The 17,750-nt window shown below is 45.1% G+C and overlaps 1 protein-coding gene across 10 annotated transcripts in view; it reads right to left on the reverse strand.

Moving 5' to 3' along the window:
- Positions 1 to 17,750, reverse strand: part of TLE2 (TLE family member 2, transcriptional corepressor) — a 72,365-nt gene that overhangs the window by 35,427 nt on the left and 19,188 nt on the right. For 6 of the 10 annotated variants that reach the window (XM_066636644.1, XM_066636642.1, XM_066636641.1 and 3 more), the window contains 6 exons: positions 15,047 to 15,144; positions 14,278 to 14,341; positions 12,887 to 12,931; positions 8,377 to 8,439; positions 6,453 to 6,527; positions 6,043 to 6,238 (listed from right to left, as the gene is read on the reverse strand). In XM_066636644.1, coding sequence (XP_066492741.1) covers positions 6,043 to 6,238; positions 6,453 to 6,527; positions 8,377 to 8,439; positions 12,887 to 12,931; positions 14,278 to 14,298 — 400 coding nt within the window. In that variant the 5' untranslated portion in view covers positions 14,299 to 14,341; positions 15,047 to 15,144. Of the gene's footprint in view, positions 1 to 6,042; positions 6,239 to 6,452; positions 6,528 to 8,376; positions 8,440 to 12,886; positions 12,932 to 14,277; positions 14,342 to 15,046; positions 15,145 to 16,971; positions 17,399 to 17,750 lie in introns of those variants that run through there. The other 4 variants (XR_010794844.1, XM_066636637.1, XM_066636639.1 and 1 more) reach the window with 3 other exon arrangements.

A 17,750-nucleotide genomic window follows, 5' to 3' on the forward strand; every position in this document is an offset into this window, starting at 1 on the left:
AGAGAACGCCTTTGTTTTCCCCAGATTAACACGGCCACTTGCCAGAGGGAAGTGAGTGAACAGATGCTGGATGGGGTCCCATAATGCTGTGCAGCCAAGAAAGCTTCTAAAGGGCCTGCCAAGAGGCTTTGATCAGGCCTGCATGCAAAGCAATTTGCAACAAAGGAAAAAGACAGTTCCTGCACACACACACAAACCGGGGCAGCTCCAGATTCCACATAGATCTCTTCATGCACTTTGCACGCTGTTCCACTCACTCCTGAAGTCTAGACAAACTTGTCCTTTACTCCAGAGGGACATTGGAGGGAAAAAACCCATCAAACCTACACCAAGAGAACCTGCTTTCTGCAGTGTGCCACAAGCACTCAACTAACTTCTGGGTCTTGTATAAATAATGCAAATTAAACATGTTTTGCATAATTTATTCTGGTAAGCACAGAGAGAGACTCCAAAAGCCAGTTTTCAGATTGGTAGAACTATATTCAGCTAACTTCTCTGAAGTGTCACTGCGTCACCAGATCTTTGCAACCACAAGGGCTAGAAACTTAAGGCAAAAAATAAAAGCAAAGATTTTAAGTCTCATAGTTGAAATAACTGCATATTCCTCTGTGGGTCTTATTCCTGTCTCTTCCCCACCCTGTCCTGTTTTCTCCCTTGCATTGAGTGCGACCTTGGAAGCAACTTGGAGTTGACAGAGAACTTGCACTAAAACACACACACACACACACACACACACACACACACACACACACACACACACTGACCTGCTTACCTCCTGCCTCTACTCAGTGGTGTAGCTGCCCCCTCTGTCACCCGAGGCCATGACTTTCCATGTCACCCCCCTCTGGAAGTGCCTAACCCAAAAGTAATTGCGGTGACATGATAACATTGTGACAAATTACTTCTGGGATATGGCACTGGGAGCAGATGTTGCAGCCTCTACAAGTGCTGGGGGGAGCAGGAGAAGTTACAGTAGAAGGGGGGTACAGGAATAAGGTGCCATGGGCAGGGAGACATGCCAGGCAGGCTGGTTCCACTTCAGATTTCCATCACTGGGGCTATGGGTAGGCACCCACTCCAGGTGTGGTACCCATGGCAGTGTACCCCCCCTGCTTCCCTTAGCTATGTCACTGGTTCTACTTCCTTTTCTTCTGTTATCTCCTTTTTGTCATTCCCTAGAATAAACCCCTATGGACAGGGATTTCTCCTCTTGCATTGAAATTATTGCAGTCTTCTCATTAATTAGAGTGATTCCAGATTACACCCAGATCTCTCTAAGTACATTATACATTGCTCTGTTTGTTCCATAAAACTAGACAAAACCCTCTTTTACTCCAAAGGGAGGTGGAGGGAAGGGAAAAATATCTAGCAAATCTCCACCAAGGGAACCTGCTTTCTATACTATGTCAGAATGCAAGCTCCTCGGAGCAAGGACATGTCCTCTTATACTCTGCAAAGTGACATGCATTATTGATGATGCTGTAGTAGTAGTAATAATAATATTTATTTTTCTGCATCCTTGCAGATTTGTGTCCTCAGGAGAACTGCTTTCATGCAACACTAGTAAATAAAATGCATTCACATTTTTAATGAAACTTTTGTTCTGAATCAATTAAAGAGAGTTTTCTGCTTCCTTCTCCCCCAACAACTAAAAATAAAGTGTCTTTAGAACATAAAGTAAGCTCCCTAGTATTTTGGGTGCTGTTACCACTATTCTTAATAACACTAATATGGCTACTCAGGGATGAGAAGATGGCACTCTGTGAATGCCCACAAGTGCCTATACCAATTTGTGATTTGAACATGGACAATGTTTGACAACCCTCACTCTGGTACAATTGCCACTAGCAAGATTTTAAGATATTTCCTCCCTCCTCACCAACCAGATGTGGCCATTTCAAAAGATGTTTGGGTGCTCTGCTTGTAAAGGAGAATGTCGCATCACACCCACGTGGGGCATGAGAGCCACTGAGAGGCTAACCTGCAGTCTCATTGAAATGAACAGGAGCTATGCAAGTAAATTACATTTTATCTATTCATCTAGACCAGGGGTGTCAAACATAAGGCCCAGGGGCCGGATGCGGCCCCTGGAAACCTTTTATCTGGCTCTCAGGCTCTCAGCTGCTGAGCAGTGCTGAGGTGTTACTGCTGAAACAGCAGCCCACGTGAAAATTGGGTTTTCCCATATCTTGAAATATGAACAAGATTTGCATATTTTCTCTCCTGCCGTTTGCAGTTAATAAGCTTTTATATGATAACAAAGTGCTGATTTCTGGCTATCAGCTGCTTAATGATGTCACTTTCTGCTTAATGACTTCACTTCCAGCCCTCAGCAGGCACTCTGAATGCTAACGTCAGCCCTCTGAATGAAACGAGTTTGACACCCCTGATCTAGACAGACAGATCTGCCCACACATTTACGGTGTATTTCTTCTTTTCCATTGCCAGCACTGAGTCCCAAGAGAAAAAACAAGAAGAAATTAATAAAGATACAGGTGCCCCTGAGTCTATGCAAAGTGCCTTTTCCCATTATTATTGTTTTGACTTAATCAGTGAAACTATAATTACACATATAACTAACTATGTAGTTAGTTACTGAGCATTAGCCATGTCCCACAGTCTCCTCTAAATAATGATATAAAGGAGACAACAGAGAACATAGGAGCCCTACTGGATCATGTCAAAGGCCCATCTAGTCCAGCATCCTGTTTGTCTCAGCACATAACCAGATGCTCTGGAAAATGCACAAGAGAACTGCACTCTCTCACTTTCCCCTATTCCCTCACTGCATCTGGCATGTCAAACCACATTGCCACTGAACCTGGTCATTGTCTGTAGCCATTATGACTAGTAGCCACTGATAGAAGGGACCAGAGTTGAATTACATAATTACACCATTAAACCATCACAACCAGTTCCTTCTCCTCCAATGCATCAGGGATGTGAAAACTCCCAGGCCCCTGCCTCTTAGCTGTGGAAATTAAACCACCCTACCCCATTTTGACATTAGGTCTTCACACACAGCGATGCAGCTGTTCCTCAGGTCAAAAACAGTGCCAACCTCTCTGCCATTAATTAGCAACAATAGTCATTCATGCCCCCTCCCTGTTCCTGTTTCCTGCCCTGAAAAAACAGCTGCAGCAGACTGAGAAACATGGGGGGGGGGAACAGAACAGCAGGGCAATCAGCAATGTATAGTGGCAAGAAGGCCTTTGAAGGGAGATCCCTAGGTTCAAATTCCCACTTGGTGACAAAAACCGTCTTGGTGACCTTGGGCCATTCACTCCCACCCTAACCCATCTCACAGGTCTGTTGTGAGGATAAGTAGGGATTATGTACAGCCCTGACCAACTCCCTTGAAGGAAGGATTGGATATAAATGTAAAACAAATTCAAATAAATTGTAGCCTTATGCAAACTCCTGTTCCCTCAACCTCAGTGCCCTCATCCCATCTTCTGTAAAATGGGCATAACCAAACCTCATCTTTTTGGAAGAAGAGCACAATATAAATGCCAGCTTCTGCCCCACAGAGTTGAGTTGTCCTCAACTCTCCCATTCTTCCAATAGATCTCTCTGGATCTATTACCCTTTGTACTCCCATCCCTCCTCCTGATGGTTCTTTCCCCGTCTAAATTCAAACTGTAACTCTTTCAGGCAGAGATGTTTTTGCTGTTGCTTAATGGCAATTTGTAAAGTGCCTACTGCAATGATAAGCTGACAGAGACAGGCTGTATTCATATCCCACCCGTCTCCTAGGGACCTCAGAGTGGCCTGCATATAAATGGTTATCTACCCCCCTCATCCCTCCCATCCCTCTTTATTCCCACAACCTTGTGAGGCTGAAATGCAATGATTGGCCTAAAGCAGTGGTTCCCAACCTTTAGGACACTGCAGACCACTGAGGTAAAAATTGTAATTGTTGTGCACCACATGCAACACCCCACCTCCGCACACAAAAATACATTTAAATTTGTAATACTGGTGGCCCTCATTATCCACAGGGGTTCCATTCCCAGATCCCCATTGGATAAGGAAAACCACAGGTATTTGAAACCCGTGGTCTGTCCCCCCCAACCCAACCAGAGCTGAGGTCTAGTCAGTCCGGAGACTCTTCTGAAGCTGCAGAGGTTGCAAGCATTTACCCGCAGCCTCTGCAGGCTTCAGAATGAAGCCTTGACCCGTTTAAAAGTGACCTTCAATTTTCACTGAAAACCGGAGGTCGCCTTTAAATTATTCCTGACTTCATTGTGAAGCCCACAGAGGCTACAGGCAGACACACGCAGCCTCTTCGGGCTTCAGAACAGCCTCCAAAGGTGAGAGGAGTATAGCTCCCTTTGCCTCTGGAGGCTCCAGGTTGGCCCACTCCCTGGGTTCAGGGAAGAAATCTGGGGTACCAAACCCATGGATAACATGGGCCACCTGTAATTAGAAAACCCAGGTGTCTCCATACCTGGTCTAACATTATACTCCAGCCTGGCCTACTACACACAAATTGCTGAACAGAAGCCAGTTCCCAAAATTCTATCACACTCCAGTATGACTGAGAGGCAGAACTCAAGATGGGGCTCTGCAGATGAAAAGGAAGGACTAGGCAAATAGGTACAGATATAATCTAATTATCCACTTATTTTTCACCTGCCGTTTTATCTCAGTGCAATGAGAAGGGCCCTTTAAATTAAAGGAAAAAAGTCCTTTAACAATAGCCTCCTTAAATCAAGAGAGGGCAGCCAGCAGACAATTCATCAATCATTCTCTCTCCAGGCACTTAAAATAGCTTCACTCCCCCTCCCTCCCCCCCCCAGCATGTGAAAGAATGCTAAATGGCAGCGATTATCACCTCCTCCATTCTTCAACCCGAGCTGCAGCTCCTGGTGAAGGGAGGGATTGCTTCCTTGGATTGAAGCGTTTCTAAGCACCTGGAGAGAGACTGATTGTCTACTTGATGCATCACAAAACTCAGCAAGGTTGTTTTTAAATCACTGAGCAAAGGGACATTGTTTTTAAATGGATTTGCTTTAATGCAATTTTTGCCATCCACGTGAGTTCTGGGAATGGAACCCTCACAAATCATGAGACTCAATCTGTACTGGCTAGATCCCCAATGGCTGGGATCACCAGAGGCAAGCAGTAGGTGGGGTTCAATCCAACTCATAAATGAGTAGCTGCTTTTCATGAATGGCAGCCAATTTTGAGGTTAGGCACCATGATGTCCAATATAAAGAGTCCAGGCATCTTCTGTATATGAAGATGTAGAGCTGAACTGTTTGTCCATCTAGCCCAGTACTGTCTCCTCTGTCTGGCAGCAGCTCTCCAGGGCTCAGGCATTGAAAATCACACACAGTGCAAGGATGTAAGAAGAATGACCTCTCATCAGAGGAGGTTGCCAAGTCTGTTTGAGTCACTGCTCTGGGCTGGTCACCCCTGCTGCTTGAGATTCCTTTAAAGGGAGATAGCAGAGTTTGAGGTGGGGAACATTCTGCACATGACACAGGCATTCTTCTGTCAAAGAACAGCCCCTGCCCAGTGGCTTAGCTAGAGGGGGTGCAAACCACTAGGGCTGCAATCCTCTCCACACTTTCCTGGCAATAAGCCCCCTTGACTTCTGAGTAGACAGGCAACGGATTGGGCTGTTAGCACTTTGCACCCCCTCTAGGGGGCTCTAGGTCTTGCAGGGATCCTCACTGCAGCATGCAAGGGACCCCCCCCCTTGGGAGCCATCCCTGGCATTCGCCTCCGTTTTGCACCCTCCTCCTGGAATGGTTCCCAAGGAGAGGAGGTGGGGCCCCTTAGCACACTGAGGTGGGGCTCCCTGAGAGACTTACAGCCCTATCCACATTTTCCTGGGACTAAGCCCCATTGACTCTAATGGGGTTAGACATGCATAGGATTGGGCTGTTAGTGCTTTGCACCCCCTCTAGCTACGCCACAGCCCCTGCCCTTATGAGCTCATCTGGAATCAGAACTTCACTCAGTCCAAACAAGAATCATGTCTCTAGTCCTCACCACTCACCCCAGACACCCACTCTGCCCTATCACTCTTACCTCGGTTATTCTCTGTGTCCGGAGCCCCTGTTTCATCCTTTGCTGCATGTGAAGACTGAGCCGCTAACACCCCTGACAGGGCCAAAAGACCAGAAGCGGTGCTCAGGCTTGCCAAGCTGGAGGTCTGTGAGCCGGAGGGGTGCGGGGTCAATGGGATGGGAGGGACATGATGGGAGAGGTGTTGGAGCTGCTGCTGCTGGAGAGAAAACAGAGGGATCCTGGGAAAATCCATCCAGTACTACTGCTTGCTCCTTCCCCACCCTATGACAGAACAGTTAAGCTACCATCCTTCATTCTGGCTATTCCCATGGACATGAACAAAGTGTCCATGAAAAATGCTCCCCCCTCCCAATCCTGTAAAGCCATCTCTGGCTGTAATTTGGAGCCCCTCCCATCACCAACTCACTCACCCCAATAACACTGTTGAGATCCCCCATGGTCACCTGCTTGGCCCGTTCCATGGCTTGAAGTACTTGTTGCTGATGCTGGAGAACACAATACAAGAACATTAATGGAGCCAACAGAAACATTTTCCCCAGACAGCACTGTGCATGTATGAGGGGAGGGGAATGATCCAGACTGAGCCTGCGGAAGACGGTCAGGTTAAAGCCACTCCATCCACCTACCCCACTCCCAACCTAGATCACTTCCCTCGCAGTGCGCTGTTTTACAGGAAATAAAAACAAGCACTTCAGGTCCAATAATGTAATTAATGAACCCAAAGCATCATTTTCCAACCTGAGCACTTTCCACATAGACTTCTCTGCCACAAAATCCCTGCAACCTTGCAGAAGGTTCTGTGACACCCCAGAAGCTAAATCAGAAGCTCCTGATAGATCTCAGGGTGATTTGCAGCAGATCCGTTTAAGACTCCCAAGGATAGCAACCACAAAATAAGAGTGTTTCTCCCTAAATCAAAGGTGCTAAAAGGAAGAATTTTATATTAAAATGTGCTTAGATCCATTGGTCCATTAACTCACAGGAACTTTTTAAGTATTTGCTTTCCATTCTACCATAGAGATATGAAGACTATCATAAATTTTATTTATAGCTCTAAAATTCTACAGACCTTGGCTATGAACCTTGGAGCTGCACAAAAAATGCTTCCAGTAGGGCCCTGCAGCTCCTAAGGCCAGCCCTGCTCAGAAGTTAGTGAGTCGCCTGAAGACAGTTTTGGGACGGGGCTTCAAGGGCCTACATACCTCCTGGGCCACTTTGCCCACAAGAAAAGCTAGAAGAATGTACACAACACCAGAGAAATTATGCAGGAGTTCAGTTGTGGGTTGTTGTTTTTTTAGCAAAGAATTCCATAAGTTAAATATGCATGATATGAAGAAGGACCTTCCTTCTCCTGCATCACATCTTTGAATACTGCCCATGCCCAGTCTTAAGCTGCAAGCAAACTGGAAAAGCATTTCTCAGTTTGCTCAGGATGGTTCAAGTTGCAGGGGGGTGGGTGGGGGGGGGGGTAAGGAGAGATACCCTTATATCCTGGTCACAGAGCAAGTTTGCTCAGGATGGTTCTAGTTGGGGGGAAGGTGAGGAGGAGTATCCCTAACTCCTGGTCTCAGAGCAAGGAAGGTCATGATAAATCCTGAATTTCACTCTTCCAGTTGTGCTCACCTTTAAGCTATTTTAACAGCACAGTTTGAGCAAAGTTCATTTGAATGTGCAAACAGAGGAGGCAGAGCTCCTTTGCAAACATATTCAGATTGCTCAGCCTGACCAGGCGTCCCCAAACCTTCAGCTGTCAGGGCTGCATCACTCAGTCTTATCTTAAGATGGGCCAGAGAGGAGCAATGATAGAAAATAATACAGTATAGACAGTTAGTGCATAACTAAGAATTTTCACAACAGGAGAAAAATTTTTGCAGCTGTAGGTTGCTCTCTCTCTCTCTCTTTCTCTCTCTACTGGACTCAGATAAAGCAACCCAGCCCAGCAGTTGCTTCATACAGTAGGAAGAAGAAGGTATGAGCAGGAGACGAGAAAAAGGGGGGCTCAAAACTGACAGCTCATCCAGGTGTGATGACCACACTGTGAAGGAGTCCATCTGGAAGAAAAGGGTTCTACGAACTGCCTGTAGAATAATTATTGAAATATTCATTTGTACACTACTATGGAGCTTTGTAAGCTGCCTTGGGCATTTACTTCTGCATGGGAGAGGCAGGATATAAATATATCAAATAAATAATGTTAATGCCGCTGGTTTCAGTGTGCCCATCAAAATGTGTTGATGGGCCAGTGTGGCCCATTGGCCATAGGATGGATATCCCTGGTTGATAGATTAATGCAGTAAATTTGTTGAAATTGGAGGAAGAGGACATTCAGTTTACCTCTTGTGTCAGAAAGGGTATGATTTGGGCACAGATAGCACTCAGCCGCTTGACAATCTCCGCCTATAAGAAAAGAGAGTGGTTCAGTCCAAAACAGGCAAGTGCATCAGGGAGAAGATTTAAATCTGAACCCAAACCCTAAAACCAGTTTAGAGAGGCTCTCTGTTACCAGTCTACACACTGATAAAACACTGGAAGAAAAGAATCTTTTTAGGATCATATGCACAACTGCATCAAAAAATTTTTTGTGCTGTATTTCACTAGGTGAACATGCATCCCTGAGCACTGGTAAAACATCATAGAAGAAGAACCTTGATATAATGTGAGATACAATCATGTTAGGATTGCCTTGTTTGCAGTATTGTATTTTCTCAATCTTGATACATCAAGATTGCGGTTTTACAGAGGTGCACATGTGCTCCTGCACATTGGTAAACCACTGCACAAAATTACAATGCTACATATAAACACATTTTGCAGAGTTTTGTCAATGCACACATGCACATCGTTAATACAGAGAAGACACAAATGAATTAAAGTAACCAAAAGCTGTGGCCAACCACACATGCACATTGCTCTGTACAAAACTGAAGCAAAAACCAAAAAGCATGCTAGGATTCCTAATGTGTCAGAGTCCCACTTGGAAAACAAGACCAGGAAATTCTGAACTCTAAAATTCAGTGAAAAATTCGAATGAAGAGAATTTCATAAGCATTCCCATTGAACAGTCCTTTTTAGATTTTCCAGAATTGGCCAGGAAGTCCTGAGCAAACAAGTGACTCTCGTAAGGAGTCTCCCCCTCTTCTCCCAAACAAACAACAGGGGGAAAAAAAGAAGGGAACATACTTGGCAAAGAAAAGCCAACTGGAAAAGGATGGCAGTCTGCTTGCCACTTTGTCGGGCAGGGAGCCAAGCTAATTTCCCTGGCATCTGGCCCTGCGATGACTGGATTGATAAACCCAGAGACAGGAAGCAAATTACAGCTGGAACTAAAAAGAGGTCTGGGGAGTGAGAAATGCACTCCTGGCCTCATTGGGCATATCAGAACAGAATAAGAAGCCTGATGGATTTCTGTGCCTTCAAGTCGTTTAGAAAAACCTCTTTGCTCTATGTGCCAAGGTCCAGTTGGATCAGAAAGCCCACCGTAATGCTGCCCCCAGCCCATGTCAGGGTTTAATTACAATCAGGGCTCACTTCTTAAACCTGCTTGAAAAATGGCCAGACTCCACTTCCAGAAACAAATGAAACCGTTGTATAGACAAGAGCATCTCTGAGCATGCAACATGCTCAACATGAGGTAACCACCACATAGGGGGCAGGGCACAGCTTCTCATTTAGGCAATTTGATCTTATTGAAATACAGTAGTTTAGAAATGCAACATTTCCATCTACTGGCAGATGCTAGATGGCATCCTGTTACTTTGGGGATGGGACTATAAATCAGTGGCAGAGCATCTGCTTTTTTGCAGAGAGCCCTAGGTTCTGTTTCTGGCATCTCCAGGTAGGTCTGGAAAAGACCCTTCCCTATCTGAATCCCCAGAGAGCTGCTGCCTGTCACTGTAGACAATATTCCCTAGTGGTCTGACTCTTTTTACAGCAGCTTCATATGTCCATTGCTCTGCACTGGAGGAAATCTGTGGCACCACCTTTTGTTCAAGGAAAACAACATTTTGAACCTTGATGAGATGCTTAAAACTTACATACATAGTACAAATTGGAGATGGTAGTCAATATATTAACAACATAAGTACATGGCAAGAACAGGCCAAAAGCCCATCCAGTCTAGCCTCCTGCATCTCACAGTGGCCCACCAGATGCTTCAGGAGCACACAGGACAACAGAGACCTGCATCCTGGTGCCCTCCCTCACATCTGGAATTCTAAAGTAGCCTACCTCTAAAATCACGAGGTTGCACATACCCATCATGGCTTGTAACCTGTGATGGAATTTTCCTCCAGAAATTTGTCCATTTCCCTTTTAAACACATCCAGGCCAGATGCCTGGATCACCACACTGAATATTTATGAAGATGACAGGGAGTCCATGTTGATTCAAGGCTCATTGGACTCCAGTTATATCTTTCAGCGTTCAGGAGTTCAGTTAGGATCATTTTGGAGGCTATCTATATGACTATTGCATTTATATTTATATGCTATTAAGAACATATATTTATATGATATTAAGAACACCAGAACCAGGGGACATCCACTAAAATTGAGTGTTGGGAGAGTTAGAACAGACAAAAGAAAATATTTCTTTACTCAGCGTGTGGTTGGTCTGTGGAACTCCTTGCCACAGGATGCGGTGATGGCAACTGGCCTGGACGCCTTTAAAAGGGGATTGGACAAGTTTCTGGAGGAAAAATCCATTATGGGTTACAAGCCATGATGTGTGTGCGCAACCTCCTGATTTTGGAGGTGGGCTATGTCAGAATGCCAGCTTCAAGGGAGGGCACCAGGATGCAGGTCTCTTGTTGTCTGGTGTGCTCCCTGGGGCATTTGGTGGGCCGCTGTGAGATACAGGAAGCTGGACTAGATGGGCCTATGGCCTGATCCAGTGGGGCTGTTCTTATGTTCTTAACTACTTAGCTTTAGCAAGTGACTGCCTCATGTGCCATCTCCCCATGGGGCCTAAAGTTTATGAGAATACCAGCAAAAGATTTGCACATTCAGTGGCCATACTGTCTTTTCCCTATTTTCTGAAAACTGAGTTTCATAAAACAAGAGAGCACCTTGCAGAACAGATACACTGTCCGTTACAGAGGTATTACATCTGTAACAGAGCCTTACATCTGTTTCTTGTTAAAGCTGATTCCTACCCAAAGGCAAAAGCACTCTGCACATATTTACAGAATCTTTGCCCTCAGGTTCTGTTCTCCAAAAAGCATCCTTTTCTGTAAAAAGGCCATTTGGCATATGCTAAATATCAACACCTGCCTCTTGTAATTTACTCCCAGCAACCACAACCTGGCAGAAAATGGACTATCACTCTGTCCCACAGAGATAAGTAAATACCAGAATTATGCATCTTGTTGTCTTGTTTCTGGTTTACATTGGAGAAGCCAGTTATCTTTCCCAGGGAGAAAGTAAGAGCTGCCCTTAGAAATCAATAGGGAAATCCAGGATTTTTGATTGAGCAGTGATTGAGCAGAAGTTAGCGACAGAAATAGAAGTTCCTGCTTTTCACAGCACAAATCCAGCATTCAGCTGCAATTGCGTGGAAGCCGTGTGCTCCAGTGTCTTGTACGCAGATTCAAGTAGGAAATAACTCAGGGCCCAATCCTATCCAATTTTCCAGTACGGGTGCTGCTGTGCCAATGGGGTATGCACTGCATCCTGTGTTGGGGAGGCAGTCTCAGAGGTCTCCTCAAGGTATGGGAACATTTGTCCCCTTACCTCGAGGCTGCATTGCAACTGCACCAGTGCTGGAAAGTTGGATAGGATTGGGCCCTCAAGCTCCTAGCTTTGCTACTTCCTTTTGCATCTAGGTGAGTGCACTACAGCTCAATCACAGCTGTGCAAAAATCCTAAATTTCTCTGTTAATTACTGCAGTCAACTCGTTCTTGGGAGGGGACTGAAAGAACTGGAATTGCAAGCTGTGTGTTACCCCAGGCATTCAATCTGGGCTTTGCCCAGCACAAACTGGTTATCCTTTCCTCCATAGCCTCAGCATGCTATCCTTATTTCCCAAGATATCCCTGTCTGGAACCTTCACTCTTCACAACCTGAGCAGCCTCAGCCACTCCAAAATCTTTTACTCCTTTAAACAACTCTGCACACATCCCAGGCCTTCCTCTGTGCCTGGAACTCTCCCAGAGGGACTCTATAGATCTGATTTCTCAAATGATCCCTCCCTTGCTGTTCCCTCCCCCTTATTATTTTTAGTAATAGCCCCCCAGAACACTTGCATGGTGCCACCTCATTCTCTTTTCCATTGTCTTCCTCCTCAAAGTTCACTTTTTCCATACAGTTTTCAGTACAACTCCAGGTCCTCACTCCCAGCTGAAATTAAGTTTAAAGCTGAGGCACATTACACATTCCTCCTCCTCTATCATCCCCATAGCTGGAATTTAGATTGTATCTTCCTCGGACAAAGACTTAATGTATTTTTGCAGTGTGACTTTAAAGTACCAGGTACTATGATGGTACTATTGAAATGACATCAACATATCCCTTCAACATAAAGAGAATTCAGGATTTTGCACATAGGTACACGCCCGCACATTCATGCATGCACCCCACCACCAAAATGAAGGAACCAATTAAGCCCCTGCCCCACAGGCTGAGGGTCTATGCCCATCACAGGGTCCACCTGACCAGGCTGACGCCAGAACCTGCAATACTAATAGCTGTGGTAACACCCAATGCATCATCAAGGGGCAGGCAGGAGTTCCGCTGGGGGCCAGTGCAGGGCTGGCACTGCCTGCCTCTGCCGTATACACACACTTTTGGACATCACCCATGTCTTGCTCTGACTCTGAATTCCCCTGAAGACTTCCAAGTCACATACCTGTTTGTGCATCTCAATATTCAAACCATAGGACATCTCATAATACTGAAATGGAATAAGAACAAACCACTGGTTAGAAAAAATCAAACAGTCCAGTATCTTGGTTCCTACAGTGGCCAGTCAAGCTTCTTCAGGAAGCTCAGAAGTCAGGCATTAAAGCAAAAGCCCTCCTCCATATGTCTCTAGCACCTGGTTCTCCAAGATAGACTGCCACTGAATGTGGGGGTTCCATAAGAACAGCCCCACTGGATCAGGCCATAGGCCCATCTAGTCCAGCTTCCTGTATCTCACAGCGGCCCACCAAATGCCCCAGGGAGCACACCAGATAACAAGAGACCTCATCCTGGTGCCCTCCCTTGCATCTGGCGATGCATTTAGCCATCCATTTAGCTATTCTGACTAATTTATCAGTGGTTCTCAACCTATGGTCCTCCATGGACCACAAGTAGTCCACAAGACCCTGAGAAGTGGTCCGGGAGTTCTCAGGAAAAAAATTATGACCTTCTATTACTTCCAGCATCTCGCTGAGGTGTTGCTCCCCCACAGACCACCAGAGAGGATGGACACCAGCAGCCACAGCCGGCACTTCCAGCATCGGAAGAACTAACTTGGAAAGTTCTTCTCCATGGACAACCAAAGAAGGCAGAGAACGGCTGCCTGCAGCCAGCACTGGAGTGTCAGCTGCAGCTGTGGATGGTCCATTCTCTGCCCTCTCTGGTAGTTTGTAGGGAAACTATTGCTTGGCAAGATGCTCCCCCTCAAACCACCAGAAAGGGCAGAGAATGGACCACCCCGGTTGCAGCCAGCACTTCCAGTGTCTCACTGAGTACTTCTCCACAGACTATCGGATTTAACTGTATTTTTTCTGTGCAGGGGGTTGCATGTGCTGCACAACAATTCCAATTCTTGCCTCAGTGGTCCACAGGCTCCTAAAGGTTGGGAACCACAGGCTCCTAAAGGTTGGGAACCACCACCAATAAGGATAGACCTCTCCTCCTTATTTACACACATTCCCTTTGAATAATAACAGGGCAAGGAGAGCCCTGCTAGATCAGACCATCTCATCAAGCATCAGATTTCCAGTGATGGCCTATATGATACCTCTGGGAACCCTACAAGCTGGCCACGAAGGCAACAGCTCTCCCCTGCTGTTGTGCCCACCAGCAATTGGTATTCAGAGGCAGACTGTCTCTGAACATGGAGGTGCCATCTAACCATCCCTTCTGATGTGCACTCCTACCATATCCTTGCTGAATCTTTTCACCTCCACTTGATCAAGAAATGCAGAGGCTGCAGCAGATCAGACGGAGACCGAACCAGCACACTAAATTTGGGCGTCCAAGCTCAAATGCGGGGGGTGGGGGTGGAAGAGAACTGGGTGGAAATCTTACCATGACATAATGCCGCTGCATTTCTGTTTTCTCACTCGCTAGCTTCTCACATTCCAACTTCAGGCTGCAAAGGGAGAGCCATTTATAAATTCCTCTCCATTCTTGACTCAGCAGTGACACCACACCGCCAGCCGCAACATGGGCTGCAATCAATAAGACTCAGGTCTTCAACTGGTGAGCCATGACCTTCCCACATGGGTCACTTATTCTGTGCCCAAAGGTTGCAGCTTATTCTGTGCCCAAAGGATACCAGCTTACCCTATCATCTTCTCCCTTGTTTTGTTGTTTGCAGGGATTTGACTCCCCCCCCCCCCATTGATTTTTAAATTAAAATTTTAAGTGAAGGAAAAACAGAAAAGAGAAAGCTGGAGAAGAATTTATAGGGAGCGATAAGCAAGCAGGGAGAGATTTGAAAGAAAAAAGTATGGAAACATACAGAAAGAGGACAGACAGAGAAGAATACCTGGAATTCATTTTATTTATTAAGATCTCTACATGCCACTTTTCTGTCCCCAAACAATATCTTTACAACAGTTAACAACCATCGTTAATAAAACAGTAGTCAATTTCAAAAAACAGACCAAAATGGACAGCTGCAACAATAAATCAAATAATATCAAGTATTTCAAATGCACCGAATGAAACCACATTGCAACATATTCAGAGGTACACTGCCTCTGCCTAGGAAGGTTCCATTTTGGCTGTTACTGTACCATTAAAAACCCTGACCCTTGTACCTCACGCAGACTCACCCTCACCCCTCCCATACCTGTGATACTGAGCCTGGAGAAACTGAAATTCTTCTTTAATTCGGTCACAGATTTCCAGAACAGAAAACTTGAAAGGCTGCCCGGACTGAAGTGGAGTCTAGGAGTAAGAGGCAAGGGGGGGGGGATAATCAAATGCCATCTTTCTTAAAAAACTTTCTAGAACATTACTTCAGATTAACTACAGAAGAAATCTCATCTATGCAGGAAGACATGATCTTTCTCTCTCCCTTAATTAATCACCTTGGTTCTCAACTCTCCATCTCACTCAAATTTAATCTGGATTAATTCATTCAGAGTAATGCTTGCACCTTGGACCCTTACTCCCCATATCACCCAAACTTATAATAAAGACTAGAGATCAGCCTCAAAACCCCTTTTGAACATATCCATCTTGGAACTATGATGCTCCAAGATAGGACATTATAGTAGAGAAAGAGGGGCTCCTGACCCTGTGCAGAGTGCCTTTCCTTCATCAGTGGAGAAACTACAACAAAGTCACAAGGCTACTGGGATTAGGTGGCAAGATTAAATGATTTTGAGAACGCAGCCAAAAAGATCACATTCTTAGTCATTAGTTCATTTGGAATAAACCTCCACTACCTGCTTCCGTATTCAGAAACAGCTCAGGCTAGAATGATGATGATAATCATCATCCAGTACTAACATACATAGTGCTTTACAGTTTCCGCAGGGAAAGAAGGGGGACCTACACAAGTCTCTACTCCCAAGGAGCTTAAAATCTAAATGTAGAATTCCCCCTACTTTCACAAGAAACAAGTTAATGAAACAGTTAAGGGCTCCCATGACCCCAAAAACTCCCATCTACAGATTAGGCTGCCTGCTGGGTCTTTGCTCTTCTTTCCATCAGCCTCTGCTGGAAGGTAATTCTGCTACATTTCTTCATCAGGTGTGATGGGATTGCACAATCATTCCTCACATAAAATTGCCAACAAAATGCCTGCCCTCAGAAGAGTTTCCCCATTGAGTCTCTGAATGAGTTACTGCCTACTGATCTGCCTCTGCTATATGTAGCAATTTTGCTACATATCTTGATTAGGTGCAAGGGGAATACGTAATCACTCCCAGTACAGAGACACCAAAAAAATACCTGCCTTTTGAAGGAAACTGCACATTATCTCTCTGAATAAGTTATTGCTCTGCCCTTTCCTTCCAGACAGGGGGCATGTTCAGAACAGCAACTCATGCAGGAGGTGGAACTCTCTCTCTCTCTCTCTCTCAACCAGTTTTTATTCAGGGAAAGGATGGGTACTTCATTCATCAAAACTAGGGAAAGGCTGGTTGATGGGAATGTATAATAGGAAACTCATCTGCACTAAGCAGCTTTCCAAGTAAACACTCCTTGCACCCATCTCCCAAAGACAGAGGCAACTGAACTAGCACCAATACTACCTACCTAAAGATCAGTCCTATCAGTAATACCTAAATACTACCTACCTAAAGATCAGTCCTCTTTTTTGTTCTTCTCTTTTTTAAACTCTTGTCTATTCAACCACAGAAGCTCCATGGCTACTCCATGGCTGCAAAACTAAAATTGTTGACACAGATTCAAATCCTGCACTTGATTGCAATTATCACTGAGCACCAGGATGAATGATGAGAGGAACCACAGTTAGACTATCCTTACTGGGAGCAACCCAAGGTAATTAAAGGATTCTAACCAATAAGCAAATAAGATGATATATAGACTGCCACCAAATCAAACCCTATCTCAGCACTTTTATCCCTAAGGATTTATGACCCAGGCAGTTAACTCCCCTATGTAAAAAATCACATTCTTCAGGTCATTCTATTTTTTTCACCACCAACCCACACCCAACAAAAAATGTTATACCAGAATTCCCAATTAAAACAATTAATCCTATAGTATGCAGCCCGCTAGCCCCCCCCAAAAAAAGATACTTACAGCATGCCGTCCCTGTGGATACATCCTGGGGGGGGAACTACCCCCAAAAATGAGGGGGGGGGAAAGACAGCCTTCTTTTCTTCCAACTTATCCGTAAAAGGTAAGTAAAAAAAAATACAGTCCCTTGTTTTGAAGTGTCACAAATGAAACAGTTTTATTTTTACAATTAAAAATTCTATTTAATTTTTTTTCCAATCACGCCAAAGAAGATTTTAAGGTGGCTGGGGGGAGGGAATTCTTTCTAGTTGGTATTGGGATTGTCTCCCCCCATATCACCCCATTGAGCACTCAGCAGGGGAGGGAAATATATTTTTACACACACACACACACACACACACACACAATCTCTTTAAAGAAAAGGGAGGGGGAGAGAGGAAGCAAGAACAGAAGGTCAGACGAAAATCTGGACAGATTTCAACAGCAGTCCCTGGCTGGAATAGGAACTGTCTATTGACAACCAGGGGAAAATCTATCAAACTGGAGACTTAAGGTGGATTCTGTCAGTCCGTCTCCCCCCCCCCCCCTGGATTAAAATCTAAAGAGCTATAAGAGCCCAAAGGGCCATTTTCAAAACCTAAAATGAGAGGCAGGAAAAATTAATTTATCCTTTCTAACCAATGATGCTTAGCAGGGCCTCTGGGAGTAATTTTCTCAGAGGGTATAAAGTTCCTTTTGGGCAGGGGAGGGTAATGAACAGGGGTGTAGATGGGGCAAAACAGAGCAGGGGGAGGGTGGCAACAGCTGGAAAAATCTTTGGAGCTCATTCATTCAACCTTTCT

This window comes from Tiliqua scincoides, chromosome 8 (genome assembly GCF_035046505.1).
Source record: "Tiliqua scincoides isolate rTilSci1 chromosome 8, rTilSci1.hap2, whole genome shotgun sequence".
In the NCBI taxonomy this organism is placed as follows: domain Eukaryota; kingdom Metazoa; phylum Chordata; class Lepidosauria; order Squamata; family Scincidae; genus Tiliqua; species Tiliqua scincoides.